At 62.5% G+C, this 11,616-nt stretch overlaps 1 protein-coding gene across 1 annotated transcript; it reads left to right on the top strand.

Annotated features, from left to right (window-relative positions):
• Positions 1–8,530: 8,530 nt before the first annotated feature.
• On the top strand, positions 8,531–11,170 carry CD248 (CD248 molecule). Its single transcript, XM_065937790.1, has one exon. It carries the CDS (start codon positions 8,568–8,570, stop codon positions 10,887–10,889), a length of 2,322 nt encoding a protein of 773 aa, XP_065793862.1. The 5' UTR covers positions 8,531–8,567; the 3' UTR covers positions 10,890–11,170.
• The last annotated feature ends 446 nt before the right edge of the window (positions 11,171–11,616 follow it).

The following is an 11,616-nucleotide window of genomic DNA, read 5'->3' as shown; positions in this document are numbered from 1 at the left end:
CTACAACCCAGTTCATCCCGGTTCTTGGGACTCGAGGCAGCGGTGCAGCCTCCATTGCTGCCAGTAGGGGGCGAGCGTGCCCTGTTCCCCATCATTGCTAAGGTCCCTTCTCTCCTGAGGCCACCCAGGGACCCAGGGCACTCCCTTCGAAGGATGGTGCAGGGCCTGGTGCCAGCAGGGAAGCAGCTCTGCAGAGGGGCCCTGGGACCGCCCTGCGAACTGGATCCTGCTAGCGGAGGTTGGGAAGGGAATGCGGGAGCGGCCACATCCCCTCCAGGGCTCTCTTTCCGGGCAGGCCCAGGAGCCAGGCCCGTGGGGTGGCCTGAGAGAGGGCCCTGCCAGGGGTGGGGCGGAAGGCGTCACTGAGACCCACAACGCCCTGACTCAACTTGCAGACAAAGCAATGAACGCCCCGTGTGGCCTGGGGACCACGTCCATGTGCACAGCCTAACACACAAAACGCCCTGACTCATTTGTGCACGGGCGGTGTCACACCTCACCTGCCACGGTCGCTTACCGGAATCCCTGAGCACTGCCACCCTTAAGGGGAACACCCAGAGCGTTGGGAACACCCTGTAAGCCGTTCGTGCCCCGCGGGACGGGACACGGACACACGGCCCCTCCTCTGAGCCACACCCCGACACGGACGTCCCTGGGTCTGCGAGCTCAGAGCTATCCGCTCAGCACCCCGCCTTTCGGCTTCAGAAAGTGACTCTCTGACCCACGTACAGAGACACGGAGACATGTGGGGACCTGCTCCACAAGGACTCCGCACACACCCACCCCTGCCGGCCTGCCACGGACACACCCAGGGCCCCGGCTCGGACAGGCTTCCTCCTTCCTACACAGGCGGAGAAGTGCAGATGCTCACACACACAAGTGCAGACACAGACGCGGACCCACACGGCCGGGGCCTATCCCAGCTGCCACTCAGCCGCCCCACCCCATGGTGGACCCCAGTGGGGGCTGTGAGCCGCTGGGAAGACCCTCGTGGGGGTGTGGCGACCCCACTGGCCAGGCAGGAGGCAGAGGCCGGCAGCGCTGGGCGGGGAGGCCTGAGCTCATCAGATTCCAGCCTGAGTGATTCATGGGAAGTGCCTGGGGAAGGGGGGGCCGGGGGAACGGTCCGGGGGCCTGGGGCTGGGGAGGCCCAAGTGGGCCTGGGACCAGAGGGTCCTGGGACCAGAGCAAGCCTCTAGTCTGAGACGGGGGAGGCTTCCTGGAGGAGGAGGTAGCCTCGGCCTGAAGGGGTGTCTACTGGGTCTGGCTCCTGGACGGGGCTTAGGACATGGAACTGAGTCTCAGAATGAGACAAACAGTCCCTCCCGCCCATCCCGCCTGGGGCCTGGACCCCTGACCCCATGTCTTCCCGGCCCCAACAGCTGGGTGTCTTTAGCAGGGGTGAGGCCAAGGGTGGCGGGGCAGGGGTGGGGTGACCTTCACGGCCATGTCGGCCCCTCAGGCCCTCAGGCGGGCAGCCCTGTGGCCCCCAGAGGCCTTGAGTGGCTGGAGCAGCCTGGCCCAGTCAGGGCCCATGGGGTTACAGACCCTCGCTGCCCTGCCAGGCAAGGCCTCCGCCAGAGAGAGCTGAGGACGCGCCTGTCCCAGCGCCAGGGATGTTTTCCTGCCAGAGTCCTCAGCTCCCGCTCCCCCTCGAAGCCCCCTGCCTCCCAGGCAAAGACCCAGCTCCCCCTGCAGGGTGACAGGAAGAGAGGATGGGGTTGGGGACAGGCCGCGGGTGCAGGAAGTGCCTTTCTTGGAACTCAGCACCAAAATAGCCCACTCTGGGTCTCAGTGTCCCACGGGGAGGTGTGTGTCACCAAGGAGACCCTCACCAGGGCGGGGCCTAAGCTGACCTCAGTCTGGCTCTTGCCTGTTTCCCTCCCACCCCTCCCGCCCCTCGAGAGCCCTCACCAACCCCCCGCCTTGGGCTCTGCTCCACTTTGAAGTCCTAACATAAATATCATGTCTGCTTGGGTTCCCCTTCCCAGCCCGGTCACAGCCCCCAGACCTGGCTCCCACCCCAGCCAGCCCTGGGGCTTCGAGCCAGGGGAGAAGGGGGAAGGCCTAGACCACCCAGGGAAGGCAGAGAGCCAGAGACCCCGGGATAGGACGGGGGAGACAGAGCGGGGGAGACACGAAAGAGGGCAGAGAACAGAGAGACAGACCCCAGAGACCAACAAGGGGGCCATCCCGGGGACAGGAGAGGAGACAGAGGAACCCCAGACACCAACAGGGGAGCTGGAGACCCCGACACAGAGGCGAGAGAGAGGAGGAGAGAGGCAGACACCCTGCAGTCAGAGGGAGGGAAGTGGGACATGGAGGTCCCTGGGGACTTGATCGGGCAGGAAGACGGTGGATGGAGAAATGTCTCCCTGGAGACGGGAGGACCAACCATCCTGGTTTGCAGGGCCAAGGAGGAGGCTCCAGGGACAGGGGACTTGCAGCACTGAGACCAGGCAAGTCTTCACAAAACCGGGCAGAGCGGATCACCCTGGCCAGACACTGCAGGGATCAGAGAGTCCGCTGCCGCAGGTACCCCGCCACAGATGAGGCAGCTGTGGCCTGAGAAAGGCCAGCCGGGATGTCCCTTGAGCATACGGCAGGGCTGCTCGGTGGAGCCCCCGAGCCAAAGCGCCCCAGAGAGGAACAGAGCAGTCCTCTGGTGGTCCCAGGACCCCCCCACCTTCCCTGCCTTGGGTACAGACCCCGCCTCGCCTCCACCTGTGTGACCTGCTATGAGCCTGGTCCCTCTCTGGGCGGCAGGGAGCGCGGGGAGCATGACTGGGCTCCTCTATCTCTCATGGGGGCTCCAGGACTCGCAGCCCCCTGGCCAGATGTGGCCAGATGTTCAGGTCCAGCCTCGGCCAGGAGAAGGAATGGGGCTCCAGCTGGGCCCAGGTTGGGCCATCCCAGGGCCGCCATATGCTTCTGTCCTCAGCTGTGGGCACAGGTGCAGGCCCTCGGGGACATGTGTCACCCAGCTGTGCACACCCACAGCAGTGCCAGGCTCGTGAGAGTGCACGCACGCACACACACATACACGCACATGCACACGCGCGCGGTCATGCATAAACACCAAGGTGACACCCACTAACACACTCAAGGCCTCTATGGCAAAGCCACCTCCACCCGGCCACAGCCCCCTCCAGCTGTCAGAATCCTTTACCCGCAGGGGCCAGGCCTGGAAGACACCCCTTCTTGGCAACACCCCCGTTGCAGTGGGGCTCTCCTATCCAGAGGCACCAGCACGTGGGGCAGGGGAGGGGCCCGCCATCAACCCCCCTCCCTCCCCGCCCCTGCCCTGGGACCTCTCCCACCCAGGACCAGGCGCCTCCCGCCCACCCGTTGGCCCTTCCTCCCGAAGCCTGAGGGCTGGGGTGGTTTGGGAAGAATTTAGACATGGAGGGGGTGGGGAAGGGGGACAAAAGAGGAAGGAGGAAAGGAGGTGATTCGTGCACAAAGCAATGTGCTGGCTCAGCGGCCCGTCATGCCAAGGCTCTCCAGGACGCCTGCCCAGGGGGCGCCCCCCAATCAAACTCAGCCCCCCCATCCTGGCTGTTCCACTGGGCCCTCTTTGGGCCAGCCCTCTCTGCAAGCTGCCTTCACCCCCACCCCCATGGGCCCCGCACACGGCCTCCAAAACCACCGCCTGGCTTGTCCCAGGAACTGGAAGCCAGTGCTCCTCCTGGGGAAGTGGACTTCTGTCCCCGCGTCCCTCCTGAGGTGAGCTCTCCCCGCAAAGGCCACGGTGCGAGCAGGGAACCCCAGCCTCCTGACTCCCAGCCTGAGTCAGGCCTGGTGTCCTGAGCTGTCCCCACGCCAGCCAGGGAGACGCACTGACCTCAGGCCCCAACAGAGAAAACCGGCTGGGTGGTGACAGGGAGGTGATAGCCATGTTCCCTGCCAGGGGGCGGCCCAAGCCATCTCGTCCTCCTGGGCTACACTCCTCTCAACCCCCAGAGTCACATTCTGACCCTGCCACCCTTCATGGTGGCAACTAATCATAAGTGAGCAATTCTGACACTACCTATACCCAGCCAGGCATCTAAACGTTTTCTCATCCACACACCCACCTACTTAGCTATCTATCTATCCATCCACTTGCTCATTCCCCAATCCTTCTGTCTATCCATCTATCCACCCATCCATCCATCGACCCATTCTCCTGTCTAAGCCACGCTTCCGTCTATCCATCCATATCCCCACCTACCCATCCTCTGAAGCATGCATTGCACCAGCATCTTCTCTGAGCTCTTGGTGAACCAAGATGAGCCAGGCTGAACAGAACTGGCCGGAAGACCACAACAAGCCCCTCTCTACCCCTCACCCCCAGATCCACAATGCTTGCCTACCACATTCCCCGTCCCGATTAGGGTGGGAAATTCTTGGGTGGCTTCCACCATACCTCTCCCAACCTGGCCGGGGGAACAGGTGAGTGCTAGATGCCCACCCAAACTGGGCGCCCTGGTGCATCTCCAAGTCTCATGCTCTACCTATCAAACCCTGAGTCTGGTGGCAGTCAGGGGTGGCCCCCTCCTCCCCACCACTGCCAGCCATCCTGGCTCAGGCTTCCCTCCACTTGCCCAGCCAGGCCATCTGGAATTTGGCCCTTGACCCTCCTCCTCCTGGGTCGCTTGCCTGCTCCCCAGTGCCTCACCCCCACTGAGGCTGTAGTCCTGACCTCGGATCTGACCCACCCACTCGCCAGACGGCCTGCAGCCTCCCCTCAGACGCCCCAGCACTGGCCATTGCCCGAATCATGACTGGGCCCGCCACACCCTTGGACCGGGCTCCGGCCCGCCCCTGAGGAGCCTCCAGAGGCTGCCTCCCCCAGCCTGCCCCGCCTGCTGCCCGGCTCTCCAGCCAGCTCCCTCCCCGCTCCCAGACTATTGCAACAACCTCCTAACTGGTCCCTGGCCTCCGCCCCCCCCCCCGCCCCCCGCCATCTACTGCACACCAGCCACAGGGATTTCTCATCATCCCGCCTCTGCCATGTGCCCCTATGATGGAGGCCAGCCTTCCAGGGGCAGCTCTGCCACCTCCCAGGCCAGGCCTCTACTCTCTTTCTCTCCCCACTCTCCGTTGTCCCTCTCACCCTAACCCCTCTCCAGGCCCAGCAGCGTCCTTCATATTCTCCAAACTGGTAGGGAGCTCTCCCAACTCAGTAACTTTGTTTCGGCTCTGCCTTCTTCCCATCATGCCTGCCTTCCATCCTCACTTCTTGACGTCACACCCATATCCAGACCACTCCAATGACTCTTCGGGGTGCTGCAGCAAAAAGGGAACTGGAAGAAGGGTCTAATGCTTTGGTTCTAGTCCCAGCCCTGCCACCGACTCGTTCTGAGAACCCCGGGGCCTCCTGTGCAAAAAAAAAAAAAGAAAAAACTTGTTGATTTCTAGGAATCTCCCAGGTCTAGGATGGATGACTTCTGGGAGAGGCTGGTGAATGTGGGAAGCAGGTGGGCTTTGGCTACAGGTAGAATTCCACCATCCCCACTGTGTTGCCCTGAGCCAGGTTCTTCACTTAGCTGAGTCTCATTCCCACATTCCTTCCTTCTTTTTTTTAACCGTCTTTGGTTTATTTGGCTGCATGCAGCATGTGGGATCTTAGTTCCCTGACCAGGGGTCAAACCCAGGCCCACAACAGTGAAAGCATGGAGTCGTGACCACTGGACTACCAGGGAATTCCCCTTTCATTCATTTGTTCATTCAGCAAACCCCACTGAGCGGCATCTGTGGGTCAGGAGCTTTCCTGGCTTGGGGAATACAGTAAGAAACAAGACTATGACCCTAAGGAACGGCGCTTCCGGTCTCCTGGGCAGGGAATCTCTACCTGGGGCAACGCTGCCCCCAGGGGCCAGGACATTTGGTGATGACTGAAGTCCTTTGATTGTTCCACCTGGAGGAATGCTACTGGCATCTAGAGAGAAGCCAAGGATGCTGCTAAACACCTTACAACGCACAGAACAGTCTCCACAAGGCATCATTACCCAGCGCTGAGTCTCAGTCAAGGCCGGAAAAACCCCAGCTACTGGGGAATTCAGAAAGTGAAAAAAGTGAAAGTATTAGTTGCCCTGCTGTGTCCAACTCTTTGTGACCTTATGGACTGTAGCCCGCCAGATTCCTCTGTGGGATTTCCAAGGCAAGAGTATTGGAGTGGGTATCCAGTCCCTTCTCCAGAGGATCTTCCCGACCCAGGGATGGAAGCCTCGTTGCCTGCATTGTAGGCAGATTCTTTACCATCTGAGCCACCAGGCCAAAAAGCAAACCTATACTATGTCAAATAATGGTAAGTGCAAAGGAGAAAAATGGAACAAGACCAAGGTATGGTGGGGCCAGGGGAATGTGGGATGCTGATGCTTGAGCTGAGACCTGAAGAAAGTAAAGAAGCAGAGACTTCGTCTCTTGCAGCAAGAGTGTTCTAGGCAGAGGAACAGCCAATGCAAAGGACACGTGGCCTGGTGAGCTTAAGGAACAGTCACAGGCCAGGGTGGCTGGAGCAGCATGAGTGGGGGGAAGGGAGACGGATGAGAGAGGGAGTTTGCAGGGAGATCACAAGGGCCTGGGGGCCGTATTTGGTGAAGACTTTGGCCTTCCTTCTGAGTGAGATGGGGGTCGCCACAGTTCTAAGCAGGACAGTGATTGGATCTGACTTGGGTTTTAAAAAGATCTCCCTGACAGGACAGAGAAGGCAAGAGAGGGACCAGAGGAGAGGCTGTTGCAAGAATCTAGATGGACAAGTGTAGCGGCTTGGGCCAGACATGGGTGGCAGAGAAAGTGGTGAGGAGCAATCAGATTCTGGATCTATTTTGAAGGTGAAGCCAACAGGATTGCTGAGAGATTGGACGTGGGGTGTGGGAGAAAGAGGAGTCAAGGATGATCTCAAGGCTTTGGGCCTGAGCCAATGGAAGGATGAACGGCCCCATATTGACTCTCCTCCCCTGAGAAAGGGGATAAATCTCTATACTTCACAGATGGAAACCTTGAAAGAACCACCTTCCTGGCATCGGGCAAGCCCTTCCGAAGACTTGTCTCTCCAGGCGAATGACCGTGTCTGCAGGGCCAGGCCTGCCACTGCAAGAAGGTTAGCAAGGATGCCCTGGTTCCACCTCCCCCCCCCCCACCCAGATTTGCTCAGAAGAGTAAGGAACATTTGTCTTGTGCTTTGCAGCTGACAAAGCACATTTGCACACACTGAGTGCAGTGATACAATAGCCCTGCTGAGCTGAAGGGGCCTGGCACGTTCCCCTCATTTTGTAGATAATGAAAATGGAGACCCAGAGAAGGTCAGCCACTTCCTGCCGTCACACAGCAGGCCAAGGGCAGAGTGGGAAGCCAAGCCGGTCCGGAGGCAGCACACGGAGGGGCAGAACTTCTTCTCCGCGTCTCCAGCCCTGGCTCAAATTCCTGCTAGGAGTGCAGTGGGTGTGCAGGGGTTAATATGGCAAACAGCTCCCCGGGGGACCATCCTGAAGGATGGTGCTCAGCACACATGCCTCTAGAGGCTTCCAGGAGGGGCGGGAAGAGGACCCCGGCCAGGCCCACAGAGCAGGCCCTGGGGGCAGGGAGGGCGCCACACATGTGATGCCTGTGTCCCACACATGTGTGCATCACTGTGTGCCCCGTGCCCACACGCGGCCTCTCCCAGTCGGTCCCAGCCAGCCCTGCTCACCCTGCCCGGCCCCCTCCCCCACGCACCCAGCCCTCCTGCAGCAGGAGCCCAAGAGAAGCATTTCCTGTTTAGGGGCCGCCTCCGCCCCCTCTAAGTCCAGGTTCCCAGGGCCCCAGGCTGAGCAGAGGTGAAGGGAGGGCAGCCCCCTGCCCCTCCTCCTTCCCCCCAGCCCCCACCCCTCATCCAGCTGGAGCCAGGAGGCTTGAGGGCAGAGGTAGCGGCAGGAGCCCTGTAGAGAAATGAGGCCGGAGGATCCAGGTGGTTCCCACACCCCGGGGCTGCACACGACTTCCCTGCACCCGGAAACCCTGAGGGACTTCCCGTCTTAGGGCCCATAGATGCCACCTCCCTTTCGCAGGGACACCTAAAGGGGTCAGCGTGTCAGAGCGGAGGCCGATCTGGGACGGAGGGACAGGGTCTGAGAGATAGCGCACACACGTGTGTGATGAGAGGGCCTGAGTCAGAGCGTGTTTCCACCCACAGGACGGGAGGCTGTTCACGGGTTTGATGAGATCGGTGTATCCCCACTCGGGTCTCCGTCAGTCTCTGGGAACGACCTCACCCCACCACCAAGAGAGCCCAGACGGCGCAGGACGTTTCTGGGGGTTCTCCCGCCTCCTACCCGGACTCGCCAGCCCGTTAGCTGAGCCTCATCCCCTTCCCCGCCCCCACCCCCAGCACCCCACCCCACCCCTGCCCCCCGCCCGACGGCTTCCTGCTCTGGCGGCCCCGGGGGAGCGGGAGCAGGGAGCTGGCAGCGGCTCCAGCCCCACTCCTTACAAGGCCCGAGCCCGGCCCGGGCCCGCCCCCGGCCCGCCCACCAGAGGCCCTAGTCCCTCCCCCTGTCAAGAGCCGCCGCCGGCCGGGCCCGGGCCAGTCGGGGGGCGTCGCGATGCTGCTGCGGCTGCTGCTGGCCTGGGCGGCCGCGGTGCCCACACTGGGCCAGGCCCCCTGGGCCACCGAGCCCCGTGCTGCCTGCGCCCCGGGCAGCTGTTACGCGCTCTTCCCACGGCGCCGTACCTTCCTGGAGGCCTGGCGGGCTTGCCGCGAGCTGGGGGGCGACCTGGCCACCCCGCGGACCCTCGAGGAGGCTCGGCGTGTGGACAGCCTGGTGGGCTCCGGGCCGGCCAGCCGGCTTCTGTGGATCGGGCTGCAGCGGCAGGCCCGGCAATGCCAGCCCCAGCGCCCGCTGCGCGGCTTCACGTGGACCACGGGGGACCAGGACACTGCCTTCACCAACTGGGCCCAGCCTGCCACAGGCGGGCCCTGCCCGGCCCAGCGCTGTGCCGCCCTGGAGGCAAGTGGCGAGCATCGCTGGCTGGAGGGCTCTTGCACGCTGGCCGTCGACGGTTACTTGTGCCAGTTTGGCTTCGAGGGCTCCTGCCCCGCGCTGCCTGAGGAGGTGGGCCAGGCCGGCCCAGCCGTCTACACCACGCCCTTCCACCTGGTCTCCGCGGAGTTTGAGTGGCTGCCCTTCGGCTCTGTGGCTGCCGTGCCGTGCCAGGCTGGCAGAAAAGCCTCTCTGCTCTGCGTGAAGCAGCCTGAGGGTGGCGTGGGCTGGTCGCGGACAGGCCCCTTGTGCCCCGGTACCGGCTGCGGCCCCGACAACGGGGGCTGTGAACACGAGTGCATCGAGGCAGCAGACGGTCGGGTGTCCTGTCGCTGCAGCGAGGGCTTCCGGCTGGCAGCGGACGGGCGCAGCTGCGAGGACCCGTGTGCCCATGCCCCGTGCGAGCAGCAGTGTGAGCCTGGAGGGCCACAGGGCTACAGCTGCCACTGTCGCCTGGGTTTCCGGCCTGCCGAGGATGAGCCGCACCGCTGCGTGGACACGGACGAGTGCCAGATTGCCGGCGTGTGCCAGCAGATGTGTGTCAACTACGTCGGTGGCTTCGAGTGCTACTGCAGCGAGGGCCATGAGCTGGAGGCTGATGGCATCAGCTGCAGCCCCGCCGGAGCCATGGGCGCCCGGGCATCCCAGGACCTCGAGGATGGGTTGCTGGATGAAGGGGAGGAGGAAGAGGACGAAGAGGAAGCCTGGGAGGCCTTCGATGGTGGCTGGACAGAGATGCCTGGGATCCCGTGGATGGAGGCCACGCAGTCATCCGACTTTGACCTGGCCTATAGACCTAGCTTCCCAGAGGACGGGGAGCCAGGGCTGCCCTACCTGTACCCCACCTGGCCACCCCCACTTAGTGCCCCCGGGGCCCCCCACCACACCTCAGTGCTCTCTGTCACCCGGCCTGTGGTGGTCTCGGCCACGCGCCCCCCACTGCCTTCTGCCCACCAACCCGCTATTATCTCTGCCACACGCCCACCCCTGGCCCCAGCCCTGCAGCCCCCCCTGATCCCTGCCATACACCCAGCTTTGCCCTCTGACCACCAGTTCCCCATGATCTCAGCCAACTACCCAGACCTGCCTTCTGCCCACCGACCCCTCGTTATCTCTGCCGCACAGCCAGGACCGACCCCTGCCCACCAGCCCCCAGTGGCCTCAGCCAGATATCCCAAGCTCTTCCCCGCTCACCAGTCCCCTGTGTTCCCAGACACCCAGGTCGTTGATACCCAGAACACCACGCGTTTGCCTCGAATCCCAGCTAACCACACCCCTCTGGTCACCACCTCCAGTCCCCCTCAACCCCCTGTGACCCCAGATGTCCCGATCCTCAAAGCCCAGGCCGGCCACCATCCTATTACATCTACCGTCCAGCCTTCTCGGACCACCGTTTTCAGGTCCCCTGTGCCCCCTGCCCATCAAGCGCCTGTGCCTGCGGCCTCCCAGCCCCCAGCCTTCCACACTCCTCTGCCCCCTCGGAGCTCCACTAGCCAGACCTCACTCACCAGCACTCCACACCCCCACTCCAAAGCCCCACAAGTCCCAAGGGAAGACACTCCTGACCCCAGTCTGGCTCCATGGCTGCCCTCGGTGGCCCCCACATCAGCTCCTCCAGCCCTGGGGGAGGCCAGTCCAGCTGGCCGAAGCCGGAGGGATGACCGGTGGCTCCTGGTGGCACTCCTAGTGCCAACATGCGTCTTCTTGGTGGTCCTACTTGCACTGGGCATCGTGTACTGTACCCGCTGTGGCCCCCACGCGCCCAACAAGCGCGTGACCGACTGCTATCGCTGGGTCACCCACGCCGGGAGCAAGGGCCCGACGGAACCCGCGCCCCACCGGGGCAGCCTCACAGGGGTGCAGACCTGCAGAACCAGCGTGTGATGGGGCGCAGCCCCCCCCATGGGGTGAAGGGGAAGGGGCATACATTGGACTCATGGCCCAGGCTGCACCAGGGACCCATGGGGCTGCCCAGCTGGACAGAAAGCTTCCTGCTCCCCCGGGCCCAGCCAGGCTCCTCTCTCAGCCAGCCACTAGACTCGACTCTTGGGAACTCTGTTTTCTTGGCCCAGCACTCATGATGGAGAAGACGCCGAGGCCCCCAGGACCTCAGGGGGTGGGTGCTGGGGACTTCTCCAATAAAGGGGGTGCCAACCTCACCCAAAGCTTCTGATCCCCATTGGTGCCTGAGGGGAGGGTCTGGGAGGACTCAGAAAAAAAGGAGGGGATCTTCCTTCAGCTTGTTTGGGCCCCCAAGGAAATAAGGTAAGACTCCTTAAGAGAGGGTATGTTTTAGAGATTCTCAGGGAAACAGGAAACCAGAGAGGGCAGAACCTTGCCCAAGGTCACACAGTGAGCCTAGGAGTGGGAGGTTTGGCATGAAGAGAATTTCATGTTTGTTCCTCTTTTAACCAAAACTCTTAGAAGGTGGGACTGAGTCTGAAATGAGGGCTTCTGCTGACCTGGAGCCAAGCTGGGACTTAGGGGTCAAAGGTAAGCTCTAGGCTGGGTGATTCTGGGGAGTGCAGGGGGCCCCCGAGGGTGAGATTCTCCTGACTTTCTGCTTGTACTGTCCTTCCTCTCCCTGAAGGCTGCAGAAGCTGGTGGCTGG

This window comes from Muntiacus reevesi, chromosome 5 (genome assembly GCF_963930625.1).
Source record: "Muntiacus reevesi chromosome 5, mMunRee1.1, whole genome shotgun sequence".
NCBI classification, from domain to species: domain Eukaryota; kingdom Metazoa; phylum Chordata; class Mammalia; order Artiodactyla; family Cervidae; genus Muntiacus; species Muntiacus reevesi.
The sequence above is the reverse complement of the archived record's forward strand: the minus strand, read 5'-3'. Positions and strand labels throughout refer to the sequence as shown.

Excerpts from the sequence above, each read along its gene's own strand:
- CD248 (XM_065937790.1), top strand. The coding sequence starts at position 8,568 with ATGCTGCTGCGGCTGCTGCTGGCCTGGGCGGCCGCGGTGCCCACACTG.